General features: G+C 45.5%; 1 protein-coding gene across 2 annotated transcripts in view; it reads right to left on the bottom strand.

The window, feature by feature from the left end:
- Positions 1-20,740, bottom strand: part of PEPD (peptidase D) — a 288,484-nt gene that overhangs the window by 156,824 nt on the left and 110,920 nt on the right. For both annotated transcript variants that reach the window (XM_060254148.1, XM_060254147.1), the window contains 2 exons: positions 7,766-7,829; positions 1,946-1,993 (listed from right to left, as the gene is read on the bottom strand). In XM_060254148.1, coding sequence (XP_060110131.1) covers positions 1,946-1,993; positions 7,766-7,829 — 112 coding nt within the window. The remainder of the gene's footprint in view (positions 1-1,945; positions 1,994-7,765; positions 7,830-20,740) is intronic.

Here is a 20,740-nt window from a genome sequence, read left to right as displayed (position 1 = left end):
TTTGGAAATGCCAACTTCTTCCGCATGTTCAAGGATTTTAACTCATTAAGGAGCAATGGGGTAAAACCTCAAAGTAGAATATCAACTCCCTATGCGAAGATATACACAATAATCTATTGATGTTGGCACTAATCCAGTAACTCTGGTTGTACTAACTAAATCTTTGTCTTTAACAAGGTTCTCGGTTACAGAGAGAGGAGATACAACTTATAAATAACAGTAGAGAAAAGCTGCATCCCATCGACTGAACTACTGTGCTGCTGTTGTGTTGAGCTGTTACTCCAAATGCAGCATCTTGACTACTCAGGAAAACCCAGCCGCAAATGACTGCACAACATCCAACAACATGGGTTAGCTTAAAGCATGGGTGGGGAGCCTTTGTTTCTGCCAAGGGCCGTTTGAATATTTGTAACGTCATTCGCGAGCCATACAAAATTGTTTAAAAAACAGCGCTCCGCCAAGGGAGAACGATTCAGGCTGGCAAAATTAATGCAAATCATTGCTTTTCTATTTGAAGTCATGTGGGGCGAGCCTAATTTGGTGCACCCCCCTGGCCTGCCACCCCAGGCAAATGCCTAGATCCAAGGCTTTTTTTGAAGAAAAAGTCCAGCAGGAACTCATTAGCATATTAGACCACATCCTCTAATATTAGCATATTAGGATACATCATCTGGGGTAATCAAGTGCAAACTGAACTGGTGGTAGCTGGCTCCCACCACCACCCCTGCCACCCTCCCTTCATGAGGAAACTGCAGCTGCTCCAAGCAGACCTTTAAAGGCACCCACATACCCCAGCAGCAGTCCTTCACAATGCCCACCACTCAGGCTCCCCGAGGGCCAGATCAAGTGATCTCGAGGGCCACAAGTGGCCCTCGGGCCTGACATTCCCCATCCCTGGCTTAAAGAGACAGCAGAAAGGGGGTAAGTCTGTGGCAGACCAGAGCTCCCTCCACTACCTCTCTCACCAATCCCAGAGAAGCTACTCTTGTTCTAAGGAGAAAGAGAGATTTTTGTGGTGGTGTTCTCCTTCTTATAACTGTTGTCTCTCTATTTCTCTCCCCTTCTTGCTAGATCACTCCTACTTTGTCACCTCCTGCATTTCTTCAGGAAATCTCCTTTGTCTCCTCCTAGTGAGGGGGAAATGGTGGAAAGGATACAGTAATGTAAACGGCCTTTAGGTCCCCATTGGGGAGAAGGGTGGGGTGTAAATATCTACAGACAGGATGTTTGCTCTGCCCCCCCCCCCCCCCGCTGCCCAAACAGCCCAGTCTGTTGAGCTGAGTTAATGCTTAGAACCAGAAGATACTTGGGCTGTCCAGTGCTGAGGAAATTTGACTTAGCCAAACCTGCCCAGGCTGAGAGAGAGAGAGCCCCAGACTCAAATTTCTGGCCAATCCATGAAGTCCTCTGGGGCCTTTTTCAGCAACTCAATGCTCTCTCAGCCTCACCTAACAGAATTGTTGTGAGGGTTCAGAGATATCAAGGCATTGTCAGGTACTTTGTATGCAACAAGTCGCTCTTAAAAGAAGATCTGGAGTAAAGGCTAGGGTCCCTTGGCTGTTCTGGACAGCTGACTGGGTAACTGGTTAGCCCGTCTTGTCTTCTGAAGGTTGGGCTGTTCTGTTTATCTTGTTCTGCATCCTGTGCTCTCACATCACTGTATCCTTTCCACCATTTCCCCCACACTACAACCACCCTGTGAGTTAATGTATGGGATGAACTCAGTCCATTCACAGTGACATCTCAGCCAATGGACAATGAGCACTGATTCAATGCAGGGAGGAGAAATGACTGGAAAAAAGCCCTGACAGACATATCCTCTGTTGTAAAACAACAGCAAAAATCAGATTATAGCATTTATAAAAATGCTCCAATTAAAAATAACCAAACCCTCTCATTTATTAATCTATGTACTCCTTAACTAAGGATGCAACATACAACTTACCAGAGTGAGAAGAACAGAAGGGTTCTTTGCTGCCAAGACGGTGGCTATCTGTAAAATAAAAATCACAGGTTATCATTATGAATATTAGCACAAGGGAAGGCCCAGTGAAATGTGCACATGCACTTTTGGGAGGATGTCCATATCTTATGTGAGCCTTGCATACTTTCCTCATTCACACACTGTTTGCACTGAACAAATACACATGTCTCTGTTTTCTGTACCCCTTTGTACTAATAATCTCCCTGGGATAGCCAGGCTTAAAGTGTCACCATTTGGGAGTGCTTTTATTTGTCTTTAACTTCTTTAAGCAATCAGAATGTGCATCAACATTTCTTAATGCTGAAACAGTTGAGTTAATAGATAAGGTGGTCCCCATTTCAACACAGAGAAGCCAGAGTTCTTACACCTCATATCCACAGAAAATTCCTTCCCCTCCCCCCTTTATTTATTGTAGGTTCTTCCTCTGATCAACTTTACCTGATTTGGGGGAGGAAAGGTTTGCAAAAATCGCTATTTTTTCTGGCAATCAACACAGTCTGTGCATTTACGGGACACTTCACTGGTCTCTTTCAAAACAGAATAGGTGCCTTAACTGAGTGCTGAAAGCAACCTTGGACATACCAAGGAAATATACAGATCTGCCCCGATGCAGCCAAGGTCCTTATGCACTCAGAGCCTTAGGACAAATTTTTAGTCCAGTGGCACCTTTAAGACCAACTAAAGTTTATTCAAGGTGTGAGATTTCATGCGCATGCACACTTCCTCCGATACATAGAAATGGAAGTTAACAGTTCATATATAGACAGGGGTCTCTATATCTGCCTATATTTGTCTCAGATCTATATATCCGTATCTATATCTGCCTCTACACTTGCCTAAAATACATGGAAATAGAAGTTAACAGTATATTTTATAGACACAGAGAGACACAGACAGAGAGAGACAGACACAGACAGAGAGACAGACAGACAGAAAGAGACAGAGGCAGACACAGAGAGAGAGAGAGGCAGATGCCTCTACATCTATATATATCAGCTGTTAACTTCCATTCCTACATATTTGCACACAAAAGCTCATACCTTGAATAAACTTTTGTTCCTTAAACTTTTGTGCTATGGACTCAAAATTCGTACCACTGCTTCCGACTAACATGGCCGCCCACCTGGGTCTATGTTCAGAGCCTTAGTTGAAGGTTGCTCCAACTGCTTTTGAACATTCTGCTGGAACTTAAGAACGTGTGATCATTGGTGCACAACCTTCACTTTAAAGGACTCAACATTTACTCTAAGAAAAACACCCAAAGCTGTGAAATTGGAAGAGGGAAGAGCAGGTCATTGTTCATCCACAAATAAGGAACATGAGAACATAAGAGCCTTGCTGGATCTGACCAGCGGTCCATCTAGTTCAGCATCCTGTTTCATACAGTGGCCAACTAGCTGCCCTGGAAGGTCACCTAACCGGGCACAGAGAACAAGACCTTCCCCTGAGGTCACCTCCTACCACTGGGTTTCAGAAGTTTACTGCTTCTGATCGTGGTGCTTCCCTCCAGTTGCCATCGCTAAGAGCCACGGATGAACCTCTCCTCCATGAACCTGTCTCACCCCTTTTTAAAACCACCTATACTCACAGCCACCCCTACCTCCACTGGTGTTTAATCCCACAATTTAATGATTCATTCACTCCCCCAAATAAAGAAGCATTTCCTTTTGTCAGCCCTGTACCTGTAGACCATCAATTTCATTGGGTGCCCCCGAGTTCCAGTAAGCTTTCTTTGGAAATAATTACCCAGCCCTAGCTTCTGGAACGTTACAAGAGGGTGCACGTCTCCAACCCCAAACCCACGCAGATCAAGTGCGGAAACCTCCCAAGCTCTGCATTTGTTGACAGCACTCTGACAAATTGTCAATATATGTGTGTGATACTAAGCAACACAGCAAGTGGTTTTCAGACCAGGAATCACTTGTCATCCACTCGTGCAGATAAGAAGCCCTTAACTAGCACTTCTGTATTCGACGCATAAAGCCCGATAACAAGAAAACCACGATTCCAATCCAGATATGTCAAGCAGAAAACCCCTTTTCCCGGAGACTGTAGAGGGAATGAATAGATTAGCACAAGCGCTATTTCACAGGTACAGCCATCTCCAGAATCAAACTACGCTCCGAAGGTTAGGTAAAACAAAACAAAAAATGAGACCGTTTTAGAATAGGACGTCAAAGTGGGGGCCTGAAGGAAAGAAAAAACATTTATAATAAACCTTGGCTTTCATATTGTTCTCACTGTGGCAGTGCATTGGTGGGGGGGGGGAGCACACAAATGAAACCAACACTTGTTTTAAAGCACAGATGTAGTTGGTTATATATGAGTACAAGCAGGGGGGGGGGGGGGTTTCAGCAGGAACGCACAGGAACACAGTTTTGGCTGGCCTGGTATCAGGGTGTGGCTTAATATGCAAATGAGTTCTTGCTGGGCATTTTCTACAAAAAAGCCCTATGCAAAACAATGGTGACATCAGGGGTGTGGCCTAATATGCAAACGAGTTCCTTCTGGGCTTTTTCCTGGGAAAAAAAGCTCTGAGTACAAGTATTAAGAACACACCTTTACATAGAGGCTCAGAGTGCTTCAGCTACTCATGCAAACCTGGCCATCTCCATCTTGCAGCTGAAGGCTTCAAAGCCAGTGCAGTGGAACAGTCGGAGCACTGGTTTACCCATGTGGTGCAGTAGTTAGAGCACAGGAGAACAGGTCAAAAGAGCTGGGTTCAAATCCCCCCTCCTGTGTCATGTAGCTCACTGGTCAGCCTTAAATTACTTTCTGCCCAGCTAAACCATCACACAGCATCTCTGAGAAGATAAAATGGTGGTAGGGCAGCTATGTGGGCTGCCCTGAGCTTCTCAGAGGAAAGGCAGAATAAAATAATAATAAAAAATCAACATGTCACAGATTAACTAGCACCGGAGCCCCGTGGCGCAGAGTGTTAAAGCTGCAGTACTGCAGTTCTAAGCTCTGCTCATGACCTGAGTTTGATCCCTGGTGGAAGCTGGGTTTTTAGGTAGCCGACTCGAGGTTGACTCAGCCTTCCATCCTTCCGAGGTTGGTAAAATGAGTACCCAGCTTGCTGGGGTGGAAAGAGTAGATGACTGGGGAAGGCAATGACAAGGAACGGAAGGAAAGGAAAGGTCCCCTGTGCAAGCACCAATCGTTTCCGAACCGTTGTGAAAGCAACATCACCCCAGAGTTAGAAATGACTGGTGCTTGCACAGGGGACCTTTCCTTTTTCACCACAGCTGCCTCATGAGATCATGGCAGAGGCAAGATCGGAACCTGGAATTCTTTGGCTCATGTATGCAGCTACAAGAAACAAGATCAAAACTGTTTCCTCCACGCACAAGGACAATGCCAGGAAATTCTCTTCCCTCCCCAACTTCCTTAAGAAATCCTATTCTGGGAAGACGGGACCCCCAAGAAGAGGATTTGGGGGAGGTATTTCAGGCAGCCGTGAGGGGGCCTAAATGGGAAAATCATATTCCAGGGGCAGAAGCAGTAGCCTGGATCCAAGTCTATTGTGATCATGGTTTAAGATAAAACTTGTGAAAGCACTGAGTCAAGTTTTTCAAAATATTCTTACATGAAAAGTAGCTACCAGCCTATCAGGCTATCGAGGCCTATTGCATTTTGACAGTTGCTGGGATATAGCGGTTAAGAGGGTAATCTGGGAGACTCCTGCCATGGAAGCTTGCTGGGTGACCTTGAGCCACTCACACACTCTCAGCCTAGCCTACCTCTCAGGGTTGGAGTGTGGATAAAATGGAGGAGAAGAGAGGGAAATGAAGTAAGCCACTCTAGGGAAAAAGCTGGAGCAAAAATGAAGTAAATAAATAATATTTTTATTCCACTCTTCCTTCACAGAGATCAAGGATGCTATCCTCTCCTTCATCCTCACAGCATGGGACCAGCACGGTGAAGTGGTTAAGAGTGGCAGACTGTAATCTGGAGAACAGGGTTTGATTCTCCACTCCTCCTCCACATGACGTCTGCTGGGTGATTAATATGTGGAATTCACTGCCACAGGAAGTGGTGGCGGCTACAAGCATAGACAGCTTCAAGAGGGGGTTAGATAAAAATATGGAGCAGAGGTCCATCAGTGGCTATTAGCCACAGTGTGTATATATATGTGTGTGTGTATATATATAATTTTTTTGGCCACTGTGTGACAGAGTGTTGGACTGGATGGGCCATTGGCCTGATCCAACATGGCTTCTCTTATGTTCTTATAGGTGACCCTGGGCCTGTCACAGTTCCCTCAGAACTCTCTCAACTCCACCTACCCCACAAGGCACATTGTGGGGAGGGGAAGACAATGTAATTGTTAAGCCGCTTTGAGATTCCTTAAGGTAGAGAAAAGTAGGGTACAAAACCAAACTCCTCTTCTTCTACATATAAACTGTAAGGTAGACTAGGCAAGAGAAAATGATTGGCCCAAAGTCCCTCACCAAGCTTCATGGTCAAATGGGTGATACGAACCTGGATCCTCAAGCTCCTCATCTAACCACTGCCCACACAGGCTCTCAACACCTTTTACCAAGCCCTTGTGAACAGCAGCACAGTAGGGCGATATGGGGGGCCAAGCCAAAACACCCAGCAATGCGGGGGGAGGGGGGGAACAATTCATTCCAAAGAGGGCATCTGTCTCTCAACAACAATGACCTGCTCATATATCTATCATTGGCAACTCATCCCATCCATGTGAAATTCTATGTTTTTTATTATTTTATTTATCATTGCTGTGCTTATTTACTTCCATAAACTTAAAGTTTGTTTAACACCTAAAAAAAAAAAAAAAACCAGTGGCCTGCTCCACAAAAGCTGGGAAATGGAGGAAACCACAAAAAAGCAGATTGTGGCCAAAAGAGTCCAGTGTGGCCATTCCTAAAGCAACCACTGGATCTTACCCAGCGACAGCAATAAGGTCTCTCCAATACACTCTCCCCCCCACCCCAGTAGACTACCTCCTGGAATAGAATTCTAACCCAAGAAGAAGGTACTCTCACACACATCTGGCTGGATGCCACAGTGTTCTATCTGCCATAACTTAAATGATGTAGTGCGTCACAAGCATGAAGTCAGATGCTGAAATACACACACAGCCCAAACTGCTGTATCAAGGAGGGGTGCATATAATCTTTTGATGGAACCCCCCCCCTCCACCACCAAAATTTAGTCTCTCGAATATTTCTGCTGTTTTCTGTTAAATTGACACTTGTGAGAAGGTTACACGAGAGACCCCAAGGTAACAACAGCTGCTAGTATGCTGGGGCCATTCTGAATTTCAGCTCCACCGCCCCAGCTCTAGGCAGGCTCTCTGGATACACTTGCCTCTCAAAAGGAAGCACAAACCAGTACTGGGGTTCAGTGCCAAGAAATTGTATTTATCTGTTTGCTCCCTAATGGAGAGACCCAAAGTAGCTTAACACTGTTCACCTCTCCTTCAGTTTATCCTCACAACAGCCATGTGAGGTAGGTTAGGCTTAGAATGTGCAACAGGCCCAAGGTTGCCCAGCAAGCTGCAACAGCAGAGTAGGGGGATTTGAACCTGGGTCTCCTCAGTCCTAGACCAACACTCTAACCACAGCACCACACTGACTCTCTGTAAATGGGCAGATCCCAATAGTCTGTTTAGCCCAGCAACTCAGATGCCAAAGCAGGAGCGCTCACCTGGTCAAGGTTCCCTCACCATCTATTTGGTGTGTGTGGTTTTTTTCCTCCATATTATGAAGTCATCAACAGCTTACCCAATATCAGCCCTGGTAGTACACTCACCTCATCTGTGTAGCGCACTTCAGCAACTGCATACTTCTTCTTGAAGAATTCTGGAGGATGGATCCTTGGAAAAACACAGAAAGACATATTTGGTGAGTGTCATTTTACAGCCAGCGACTCAGCGCATTTTGTTATTTTTAAACCCTGACTCCCCTCTTTTTATCACCCTCTCTTTCTACAAGAAAAATGCAGAAGCAAACCAAGAAGAGAAAGATCTACCTATTAGATTAACGCTGCTCATATAAAAACGCGGCACAACAAAATATCGCCATCCGTTTCAGCACACCGGGTTGGATCCCACGGATCAGCAGAACCACAAAACCAGAACCACAAATAGGGTTCCTGGAGATGGAACCTGAGGAAGGCAGTGTTTCGGAAGGAGGGGAACCTCAGCAGGGTGGAATGCCATAGAATCCATGCCCCAAGGCAGCCATTTTCTCCAGAGAAACTGATCTCTGTCATCGACAGATCAGCTGTATTTCCTGGAGATCTCCAGGCCCTGTCTAGAACTTGACAACCCTTGTGACAAAAGAATTCCTGTTCAGGGCTATGGTTGAGAAGCAGAGACCTGAATCCTAACTACCAAACGTTTATAGTGAAATGCTCTAATAGAGGCAATTTCTCTCAGACCGTGTGGCCCTTTGCATGAACCCCCAAATACTCTATACATCACATAACTTTCCTAGGCCTTGCACTTGGGGGTTTCCATTATCACACACTGCTAAAGTATGCCTCTATTTAAAACTTGCCTCCATCTCCCTTGGCCCCATCTCATTTGGCAGCTTGAAATCTCAGCTATAAAGCGGAGACTTAAATAAAACGGGGGCTCTCCAGCCATAAACCAGTAAAGGCAAACTTACGGCCGGTGCTTGTGCGTTCTGCGGTACTGCAAATCACCACATCAAAACCACCATTTACATCTTGCTGCAGAAGTTCAAAACTAAGCAGAAAAAGAAGCTGCCTGTGATCTTACTCATAAAACTGCCGACAAGCTTTATTCCAAGGTCTTCCAAAGCCCCCGATCGTTGCAGCACACTCCTCCCCCTTCCCAGAATTAAAATTGCCAGGGTCATACATTCTAAAAGTAAGCCATTTGTAGTCTAAGAAAAAGAATTCTCTACTTTTCCCATGTCTGTTTTCTGGGCATACCTTCTGACTGGAAGGAGGCCAATCCAGAACAGTAACTCACGTAGAGACGCAATGGGCAGTTTTTCGCAAACGAGCAATTATGCCACATTGCGAGCTCCCTGGATCACTCTCCATGCAATTGTGCTTAATGAGGCGGAGTTGCCTGTCCTCAATGAAGGATGACTGGAAGAAAGCAAGGTCAGAGCACCGATTCATGCAGAGACCCGGAAGGTGTCTTCTCTGCGGGTGATTGCTTTGAGAACACAGGAGCCTTTCATTATTTAATCTCTCTCTCATAACTTCTGGTTTTAGTTTTTTCTACTTCGCTCAACACATGCTAGGCATTGACAAGACCCTCCACTATCTGTGCTGTTTCTCCAAATATTCGGAAGCATTTCTGCGAAAGATTATTCCACGCCAGTTGCCTTCTCTACGGGGAGCCTCACACGACAGGCGCAAAGTGACAAGCAATAAACCTTTTGGAAGACACCAGAAAAGCAGCACATAAATCCAGGACTGTGTGTCGAAAAGGGGTGCCTTTAAGACCAACGAAGTTTTGTTGAGAATGTAAGCTTTCGTGTGCTAAAAGGCACACTTCATCAGACAATGTCACAGTAAGGACAATGCCTGATGAAGTATGGTTTTAGCACATGAGAGCTTACATTCTGCATAAAACTTTGTTAGTCTCAAAGGTGCTGCTGGACTCCAACTTTGTTCTACTGCTTCAGACCAACATTGCTGCCCACCTGAAGAAGAAGACCACCGTAGATTTCTACCCCGCCCTTATCTCTGAATCACAGTCTCAGAGCGGCTCACAATCTTTTACCTTCCTCTCCCACAACAGACACCTTGTAAGGTGGGTGGGGCTGGAGAGGGCTCTCACAGCAGCTGCCCTTTCAAGGACAACCTCTGCCAGAGCTATGGCTGACCCAAGGCTATTCCAGCAGGTGCAAGTGGAGGAGTGGGGAATCAAACCTGGTTCTCCCCGATAAGAGTCCACGCACTTCACCACTACACCAAACTGGTTCTCTGATCTACCAAAAAGGGGTGCAACAGCCACCAAGGATGCAACTCTCAGATCACAGGCTGTTGGAAGAGTGAGCTTCACCCATCAGTCAATTTCCTAAGTGGCTCAGGGGCTCATTCGCTGACCATGTGGCATGCTTGTACCTCTACCCCGTCATGGCACTCAGTAAGTGGTTTTGTGCCAGTCCCATTTTCTCAGCCCAGACCGCTTTACAGGGCTGTTGCGAGATAGATTCATTTATGTTAACATATGCTCCCTGGAGAAAGGGTTGGATAAGAAGGGCACTAGATGCATATGCTCCTTAAGGTGCCCTTGAAGTAATGGCTAAGTCATTCCCCTTGAATCCTGCTAGGGAGGCTAGGCCAAGGCTGTGCAACTGGCCCAAGATCACCCAGCAAGCTTCCACAATAGAGCAGGGATTCGAACCTGGGTCTTTCAGCTCTGGCAGAGGTTGTCCTTGAAAGGGCAGCTGCTGTGAGAGCCCTCTCCAGCCCCACCCACCTCACAGGGTGTCTGTTGTGGGGGAGGAAGGTAAAGGAGATTGTGAGCCACTCTGAGACTCTTCAGAGTGGAAGGCGGGATATAAATCCAATATCTTCTTCTATACAGCACAGAAGCGTCCACTGAGTTCTAAGCAGTCAGGACAGAAGCTTACATGGATGATTTTGTAAGGGCTGCCTGGCTGAGAGTTCTTCCTCAAGGAGCAAATGACACATGCCTCTTAAGAGACGACTCCTTCCTGTGGGAGACATGCTGGAAGGCACACCCCCCCTGCCCCCTATCCCCACTCTGTTAGCAGCTTTGCTGCGAACACATTACTCCAGGGGGGCGGGAGACCCTAGAGGTTTTCCCAGCTGGTCACCAGAATTAAAATTATGGTTACTCTTGACAACCTGACGATCTTATTTATAGACCCACATTGATCATGAGCTCCTGAAAAATTCACCAGCTGAGTTATTATTATCATTATTAAATGCTGATATCAAATTGAATCTCAGACATCATGCAGACGGGTGAAAAGTCCCAGGAACGGGAGGCCACATCACCCCCAGCCAGTTCTTACCAAAAGGAAAAGAAAAGACACTTGCAAGACTTTTAGGGAAACGACAAGTTAGAAGAAACAAAAACAGGTAGAAGACAGAGTTGCCAACTCTAGGTTGGGAAACTCCTGGAGATTTAGGGGGTGGAGCCTGGGGTTTGGGGGGGACGGAGGGACTTCAGCAAGGCATAACACCGTATGGACCACACAAGCTATTCCATCCAGGAAATCCATCTATTCCATCTTAGTCCAAAAGGTGCACCTTTTACTTTTACAACATGCAATTTAACCCTTGTATGCCTGCACTGCATCGTTTCCTGTGTCGCACCAGGCTTGTTTTTGAGGTGTTCCGACATATAGTCCAGCTAGCTCTATCATAGGATTGTTAACTCCGGGTTGGGAAATTCCTGGAGATTTGGGGGTGCAACCTGAGGCAGGATTTGGGGAAGGGAGAGTCCTCAGCAGGGTATAATCCCATAGGCTTCACCCTCCAAAGCAGCCATTCCCCCCTCCCAGGGAACTGACCCATGTAATCTGAAGATCACTTGTAATTCTGGGAGATCTCCAGGCCCTACCTGGAGGTTGGCAGCCCTTCTCTAGCACTGTCAACCTCTGGATTACAGAACATGAGGGCTTGAGCTGAATTGTGCTGCAACATACCCAGAGCCAATAAGACACATTCGCCTGTCTCTTTAAACATCACAGAAAAAAGCAAAAGGACAGATGGATGCGTTTAACCCTATTTGCTTTTTCCTATGCTCCAGTGCTGTACTGTTGTGTTATCCTATTTTGTTCAACTGTTTGTTTCCATTGTCCACTATACTCTTTAAGGCAGATATTTCTCTTTCTGAAATTTGTGTCATCTCACCTCTGTATCCGCCAAAAGTCTCTTGCTTGGGCCCGCACTTAACAAAGTATAAGAACGAGGAAACTCCTTTGCAGAAGTCATCACTAACAAGCAAGGTAAATACTTCCTCACCACCACCTCCATAATAACTGATGAAGGGGAAGGGGGTGGATTCTGATACTATTAAACAACATCTAGATCCCAGCTGCCAGGCTGGTGCTATTTCCTTAAAGGCCAGCTGGTGGCAGCAGAGAGTAAACCCAAATTGTTGAGAGACTAAGTGGGATAAGGTATAGAAAGAGGAGAACTCCTCATTGAGGTCTAGCAAGTTGAGGCCAATGTCAGTAGTCTAAGCCCAGCATTCCCAGTACTAAAGACAAACGCATGAGGGTATGTTTCATCACAAGGTGCACAGAGCCAGCACATACGGAGGGCGGGGGGAGGCATGGAACGTTTACACAGATTAACATCACCATCCTCCCTTCCTTTATCTACAGCTCTGAGTATAATGGACAAACACTTCATGTATCTGATGAGATGAGCTCCTACTCATGAAAGCTTGTTTCAAGAGTCCTTCTAAAAAGCCTGCAAAGCTACCTTGTACCTTGGCGGATTCCAGAACTTAATTATGCAGGAAGCACTTTCTTTTGTCTCACAGCTACAGCAAAGCAAGCTGGGGATATTCCCCTTTTGCATGCATTCTCTCACATGAAATAAAGCCATGCTTAGCAAAAGAACATACGGTCACTGAGGTTGGAATGGCACTAGGACTGCCAGCCTCCAGATAATGGCTAGAGACCTCCCACTATTACAACTGATCTCCAGGCAACTGAGAACAGTTCATCTGGAGAAAACGGTGGCTTTGGAAGGTGGACTCCATGGTATTACATCATGCTGAAGTCCCTCCCCTCCCTAAACCCTGCCCTTCTCAGGCTCCACCCCCAGATCTTCAGGTATTTCCCAACCCATGCTGGCAACCCTGAATGGGACCAGAAGTAATTTGTGGCTATCAAAATTTTAAAAAAGGTGTGCAGTGAGAAAGTCAGTCTGGGACGTTTTTGGTCCTAACTGCATAATCCATTTTTTGTTAATTTCACAAATTCCACTTTTGACATTATAAACCATTTTTTTCCTTTCTCTCCCCCCCCCCCTTAAAGGTCAAGTATAAAACATTGAAAAGCAGTCGATTCATTTAAATTCTAATTACAAAAATGTCACTGAAATGTCAGCTTGTCAACCAAATGGAGTAGGCTGTTTCCCCATTAAAAGGGCTGCTTCGTGCAAGCCCAATTACAAAAAAAAAAAAAAAACACTCAAGAATGAAAGGAAGGCAAAAACAGATCTGGCTCCAGACCTGGTTTCTTCAGGAGACAGACAAGCCCCCACCCGCCAGCCCCGCACACAATCGCTCGCTTTAGGAATGTACTCTGTGCTCTCCTCTACCCTGGTTCTACCAGGAGATGAATGACTTAGCAGAGAAGGGAAATCACCTTGGAAACCACCTTAACAGTTTACAGGAGGAAAGATGGATAAGTGTATATGGCATAGTGATTAAAGTATCTGACGAGGACCTGGGAGACTCCAGTGCGCATCTCTGCTCTGCCATGGAAGCTTGCTGGGTGACCTTGGACCCATCACACACTCCTCAACCTACCTCATGGGAGGTTTTTGTGAGGATAAAATGGAAACAAACCAATGTGAGGGTCCCCATTAGGGAGAAATGCTATATATGAATGACATAAATAACAACAAACAATAATAAGGAGATGGTGACAGCCATGAGAGTCTTGCAATAAGCTCTATGAACTGGCACCCTATGCTAAAAAGTGTATCCGTCCAAACAATGCATAAAAAACAATGGCCATTCTATGCCCAGGAAAACTAGATACCAAGACCTTTCCAGGTTATGCAGATCTGCACATGCTTCTTATTCCTGATTTGCAGTTGCCAAGCTGTGATAGGGGCTGTTAACTCTGGGGATGGGAAATTTCCCAAAGATTTCAGGGTGAAGCCCGGTGGGGAGGGTGGTATTTGTGGAAAGGAGGAGTGGCACCTCAGCAGGGTACAATGCTACAGAGTCCACTTTCCAAAGCTACCACTTACTCCATGGAAACTGAGCCTTGTAGTTTGGCAATGAGTTGTAATTCTGGAAGGTCTCCAGGCCCTACCTGGAGGCTGCACAAAAGGAGAGATTCACTGTATGAAAATTACTACAAAGACAAAAATCTGTGAATATGACTAACTACTGCACTATAATAATACCTTTCCAAGCTTACCAATCACAACAATAATTTACCATGAACTTGTCAATGGCATGAAGAACGTAACGTCAATATAAATATAGTACAAAGCTATTCAAGTCTATTTGAGTTCTTCCGAATCCAATGAAGACAAACAACTTCAAACCTCTCAAACGAGTAGGTACAAAGGTGCTTGTGCTGATCCTGTAGCGTTCCAATAAAGGGTTTCAAATAAAGTGCTTCAAATCGTGTAGTGTTTATCACTTTCTCATATATTTCTCAAAGATAATTCATAGGTGGATTGGACATATTCAAGCCTCTAAGTCAGGCTTCCAGGCCCTACCTGGGGGTATGGCAACCAGAGTGAGGAACATGGGAAAAGGCAGGGGAAAGCAAGGAGACCAGTTGCCCTATGGGGACATCGTGAAGGTAGCAGTTACAGACCTGTAGAAATGACAAATCAAGCAGTGAAGCTTTGAAAAAGCCTTAAATGGTGAAAACAAGGGCCGTTTTCGCACTCACGTTTTACTGGCGCCACGACCCTCCTGACGCCGGTGAATCTGCATGGATTTCGCACCAGAAGCGCCGGCGCTCCCAGAAGCGCCGGCTACTTCCGTCGCTAAGCCAGCGCAAACGGAAATCGCAAAGATGCAGGAAAACGTTTGCGCTGGCTTAGCGACGGAAGTAGCCGGCGCTTCTGGGAGCGCCGGCGCTTCTGGTGCGAAATCCATGCAGATTCGCCGGCGTCAGGATGGTCGTGGCGCCAGTAAAACGTGAGTGCGAAAACACCCAAGGCTTACGGTTTTTGTGAGGACTTTTGTGAGCCCGTTTGTGTCTATGAAATATTAAAGGAATTCATTACACTTCAAAGAATCTTTGGACCGGAGTTTGCACCTTGATGCAACACATGAAGGCTCGTCTTCCTCACTTACCAGACGGGAGAGTGTGGATAAACGCCGGAAAAAATCATAAACTGTAAGCCACAGGTCTGGCTCTTTAAGAGCATTCAGAGTGTTGGAGGGTTTATCCTGCTCTTGTTTGTTCCGTTGCTGCATGACTATACTGTATATGTGAATATACTGTAAGAAATTTCTACTTCTGATACATAGTTACTTGGTTGTCTCTCTAAGTTTTTGAATTTTGTTGGGACATTCTGCACGGCGGCTTGCTTTCTTTCCCCTGCCTACCTGGGGGTTGGCAACCATCTGCAACCAGCCACTAGCTGGTTGGTCGCTCTCAAAAAGCAAGGCCGCTGCACACAGACTATGATGAAGGGAGCAGAAGTAACAACACAGAGCAAAGTTACTGTGGTCTAAGTCCATTTATTTCAGTGGTCTGAAGATGAAAGAAATTATACCTTGTCTTGTACGGAAAGAGAATCAGCACAGCACAGAAGCCATATTATTAAGTCAAACATCAGCTAATGTTTGGTGTAGTGGTTAAGTGTGCGGACTCTTATCTGGGAGAACCGGGTTTGATTCCCCACTCCTCCACTTGCACCTGCTAGCATGGCCTTGGGTCAGCCATAGCTCTGGCAGAGGTTGTCCTTGAAAGGGCAGCTGCTGTGAGAGCCCTCTCCAGCCCCACCCACCTCACAGGGTGTCTGTTGTGGGGGAGGAAGATAAAGGAGATTGTGAGCCGCTCTGAGACTCTTCGGAGTGGAGGGCGGGATATAAATCCAATATCTTCTTCTTCTTCTAATGGGCTCCTTAGAAGAGGGATAGTTTGGAATCCAGCATCACCTCAGAGATCAACAAGATTTCCAGGGTGTAAGATTTCCGGAGATAAAACTCCTTTTGTCTGATGAAGGAAGTTTTAACTCTCGAAAGCTCAACGCCCCCCCCCCCAAAAAAGCTTATTGATCTCTTAAGGTGCTGCCGGACTCGAATCCAGCTCTTCTACTGCAGACCAGCATGGCTGCTCTCTGCAACTACCTTCTAGGAAAAGGGAGTGCCTTGTCACGGCTGGCTGAAACCAGAAGCCTTCCAGACAGTCCGGCCACCTGCGAGTTTTTAATGAATATGTAATAAGCCAAATTGTACTGGTCTCCCATAATCTGTTAAAGGCTGCCTTTGACTAGAAAGGGCACTTTCACCCACCCGGTACGTCTTTAACACAGGGAAGCCAGCAACAATCAAAGGTGGCATAAGAACGCCAGACGGCAGGGCTGAAAAGTGGCCCCTTTTGCACCTCCAAGACTATCAGAAGCAGACCTGTGCTTCCTCCGCACCCGGCCCAGCATATTCAAGTCTCCTAAGTCATTTGCAAGCAGCACTACAAAAAGCATGCACTATCAAGAAAATTTAACTCCACTGAAGAAGGGGGAAATGTGTCGGAAGGTCAGCATGAGAATAAGGCAACAGAAAGAAAAGGCACATTTGAAAAGATTCTGTCCTGATTAAGATTTTCTGCCTTAAAAGGCTACACAGTGTGAAGTGAGCTGGGGGTCGCTCACAACATAAATTTATTCCGCAGATACTGGAAACGATGCAAGCGGCACGTGTGATGAAGCCGCAGATTTGCAACCCACCTGCGTTCATACAGACATTTCAGCACCAATACACCCAATAGCACACAACTTTAGCATTCGGAATCGAAGGTGCAGACTGATAATGTTCCCTCTCTTTTCCCCCCCTAATGAGCAAAACAGTTCACACCTTGAGTAGTATATACCTGCTGTAATCTTGAAATGGGCAATGAAAAGTGCAAGACCCTGCATGACTCTAGGTTGCTGCTGAGCAGGGCTTCCTGTTCTAAAGAGCAGCCAGCTGCTCACGTGCACAGCTTAGAGGGAACACCACAGACTGTATGTATCAGGAACACATAATACCTTTTATGAGGACCAACCCAAAGGCAGGTAACAGTGTGCAAGCTTTCAAGTTCACAAGAATTCTTCATCAGGCCAAATGTTACAAAAATGTTTTAAAAGGCTAGAAAAAGCAGATTTTTTTCACGGTCATGATTTTAAGACCTAGTCTTGCCCATAATATGAGGGGGGGATCAATCTGCATTTTCTTTTTTTTTTCAATTTTGCAACATATAGCCTGATCAACACTTTTGGAGAGCTCAAAACCTTGTGCTTTGTTAATGTATTAACCAATTATTCCTAATCAAAGGTATTACATGGATCACACGCTTGGCTTTTCAGATTTTTACTTTTCAACTCATACAGCTATAATAATTTCTATACATCCTAGGGCCTTTGGCTAAAAAATGCTTTTGTCATGCCCATGATGCTCAGCATGTCGGAGAATCAGAATAGTGGGACAGGGAAAGATTGCACTTGAACTGTCTCACATGGGGGGAGGAGGAGGAGACTAGATTTATACGCTGCCCTTCACTGCTGCCCTCTGTGACTATCTTCACAGCATACAACGTTAGTCACATTTAAACAATTAACATCCAGTTAAAACTACATTGTTGATCTCTATAATACATATGTGGAGTGAAACTTCATTTAAAAAAAAAAAACCCACACATTTAACTCGTTCCAAGAGAGAGAAAATTATTCGTAGGAGGTTCCCCTCTCACACAGCTTCCCATAATTTTCAGTGTTTCCTTTGGGAAAAATGAAAACTTATTCCCACCCTCCAAAGCATCCATTTTCCTCCAGGAGACCTGCTCTCTTTAGTCTGCAGGTGAGCTCTAATTCCTGGGGATCCCCATGTCCCACCTGGAGGTTGGGATTCCTCCTCCCAAGAGTTTGCTTCTTTACCACTGAAGACAGCCACTGGCTTTAACCAGTCTGACTGTTCAGACAGTTACATTTTTCTGTGCTAATTCTTCCAAAAGCTGCATGCCCTCTTGGGATGCGTCCTGCAGAACAAGATGGAGGATAACAAAAACTAAACAAATTGACAATACACACCGGGGGAGGGGGGAGATGCACAGACTCTAGAAATGGCACTATGCTACCTTAATTTTGGAGAGAGGGTAAAAAGCTTCATTCGGAAAGGGGGGGAAAATGCAAAGTGTAACCCTGTGAGCCAAGCAGGAAGCCATCAACAAGGCATGAAAAATGGGAGCAAGGCGAGAGGGGCATTTTAAACGCTGTCAAGACGCTCACCAACACGCCTGCTCCTCATTAGAGTAACATCAGATGCACAGATGGCAAAGTGTTAACTAAACAAGAGGGTGTCAAGACCGGCTAGGAAGAACAACATGGGGGACTTTAGTAGGCACTAACAGATGTTTCCAAGGAAGCCAAATATAAAAGCGTATGCACGCATACACACACCGCTTCTTCCATGTATAGTGAGGAAGCTTTCTCTTCCAAATTTTCCAGGCAAAAGAGAAAGGGAGAAAAGTTACACAATATTAAACATCTCCCATTAGACCTGGCTGTGCCATGGACTGTTTCTCATGCTGGCATGGCAATGAAGCCCCTTCACCTTCCACAAATGAGCAGCAGGTGCTTTATGGGCACATTACCAGGTGTCTAGAGGTGGGCTGGGAAGCCACAGGGTAGAAAACATTGTGAGGGTTCTAAATCTGGGTCACAGTCAGGCCGTGCACAAAAACAGACCGCTGAGAAAGCGGGAAGAGAAATGACGTCCGCCAAGGCGAGACACACCGTTCTACAAAATACGTTTTGAACCTTTCAGACAGGCACAGATGGTACACCTCCGCTTAAGACAAGGGGAATAAAATCAAACAAAAGCGATTAAGCATTTATTGCAGTACACCAGAGAACATCAGGAAAGTAACCTGAAAGAAAAGCTACTGGAGGAACTCTGGCCCGTCTGGAAATGACTCCCCCTGGACTGAGACTTCTGCAGCAGAGGCAGCTCTGTTTTTCAGTGTTTTCAAATGAACATCCGAAGATAATGAAAAACTGGCAGAAGAATGAGAGTTTTCTAGGAGACTTGGATTCAGAAACCCCCTCTTTTTATCCTGGGGCAGGTTCTCTCTGATAACCTCCTTCGCAGGATTGGTTTTTCTTTTATTATTGTTGCTGCAGAAAGTAGCACCACTTCCGTGCCAAGCATTCGCTCTAAGCTGAGTTAACATGAGCTAGCTCACCGATTTTTAGCCTCCAGCTCACACATTTTTTGTCTCAGATCAGGAAGGATAACCACAAAGCACAATAATTTATGCAGCATTTCACAACTTTAATGCCAGTAGCTCACAAAGTACAATTTTTGCTCACAAGACTCTGCAGCTTAGAGGGAACACAATTTGTGCCTATCCGCAATTCCTAAACAGGGACTTCTAAAAATGGCAGGGGGTAGGCAACCCCTTCTCCTCACATTACAAGGGGCTTCTGACAGACAGGGGTATCAAATGCATTTGTTAGGAGGCTGGATCTGACACAAATGGGACTTTGTGGGGCTGGGCCATGTGTGTCATAAAATGTAATGTGAGGTACAGAAGACATAAACTTTATAAAGGACACATATGAACACAATTAAAAGTATTATTTTTAACTTAAAATTCAAACACACTTAAACTTTTCCAATATTTTATTTACAATGGAAAGGTGGGTCAAGTCCATTCAGCAGAGGCAAATTGGTTCAAAGTATCAACCCTTTATTTGAGAGGACATAACTCCAGGAAGCATGCACATCAGCTGGCTATATAGGAACACTGAAAGTGAAAGTGATCTCCACTCTATTGAAACACATTGCAGCACAGACAAAGTTGCGAAGAAAACATGGAATGGATTTTCCATTAAGGTCTCTGGGCCCTATGTATCTGGGCACAAAGACCTTAATGGAAACTCCATTCCACATTTTCCTTGCAGTTTTGGTTCCTGCTGCAGCCTGTAAACACAAGGCAGAACAGTCAGGGAACAGAAAGAGCAGGGAACTTGGTCAGCCTCAGAGCTTCAAATGGTGAGGACAGGAGGGGAAGGAGGGGGGGGAGAAAAGAGTCCTGGGAACCTGGTTAAAGCCCAAGGGAGGCCGGTTCTGGCCACGGGCTGGACATTTGACAACCCTGCTTTATACTGTACATCCCACCCAGATCCTGAGCTTCTTCCATCCCCCAAACCCTTGAAACAGTAACACAAAGCAACTAGGCATCAAACTTAGTATGAAGGAGTTCAAACTTAGTATTAAGGAGTTCATTGATGACCTTCAGGTACAAGGACTGCATCCCACACATGCCCCAGATCTGTTCTTCATATACATATATAAAAGACAAACCAATGTAAATAAAGCTGCTTTGTCTGGAGTCCAGCTTTTAGGTCCTTTTTTGTTGTTTCTTACTGGCAGTTTGGGGCAGACGTTCAATGATAATGTTGCATTCTTGGTAGCGAATTCAAGGCGAAGACTTGCCAGGGTAAACCGCAGCAGTCACACGGACAGGTCCCCAGTGGAGATGCCACCAACAGGCAAGCCTTGCTGGATTACAAGCCCAACAACTATCCTATGCAAGAAGTGTGCAGAACTATTAGCTGGAGCTTTAACATGTAAACAGAAATAGGGAAAATGTTCCTGATGGAGGAAAAGGCTAAATCTTACTGCGGATGGGGGGAAATGAAGGGAAAGGAACAGCCCCAAGGAATCATATTGGAGGAAGATGCCTTTTGAATTACAAAGGTTCCAGGCTGGCCTTAATTGTAGAAATCTTTTTTTTTTTAAGTCTACAGAAATGTGCTTTTTGGTGAGAACGCAGATCTGCCACACCTGAGAAGGAGGAAAATGTGTTTCCATTAAATTTGCCTGGGGAGCCCCTGGAATCTGCAGCCTAC

This window comes from Heteronotia binoei, chromosome 14, assembly GCF_032191835.1.
Source record: "Heteronotia binoei isolate CCM8104 ecotype False Entrance Well chromosome 14, APGP_CSIRO_Hbin_v1, whole genome shotgun sequence".
NCBI lineage: Eukaryota > Metazoa > Chordata > Lepidosauria > Squamata > Gekkonidae > Heteronotia > Heteronotia binoei.
Note: the sequence above shows the minus strand (reverse complement) of the source record. Positions and strands in the feature narration are given on the sequence as shown.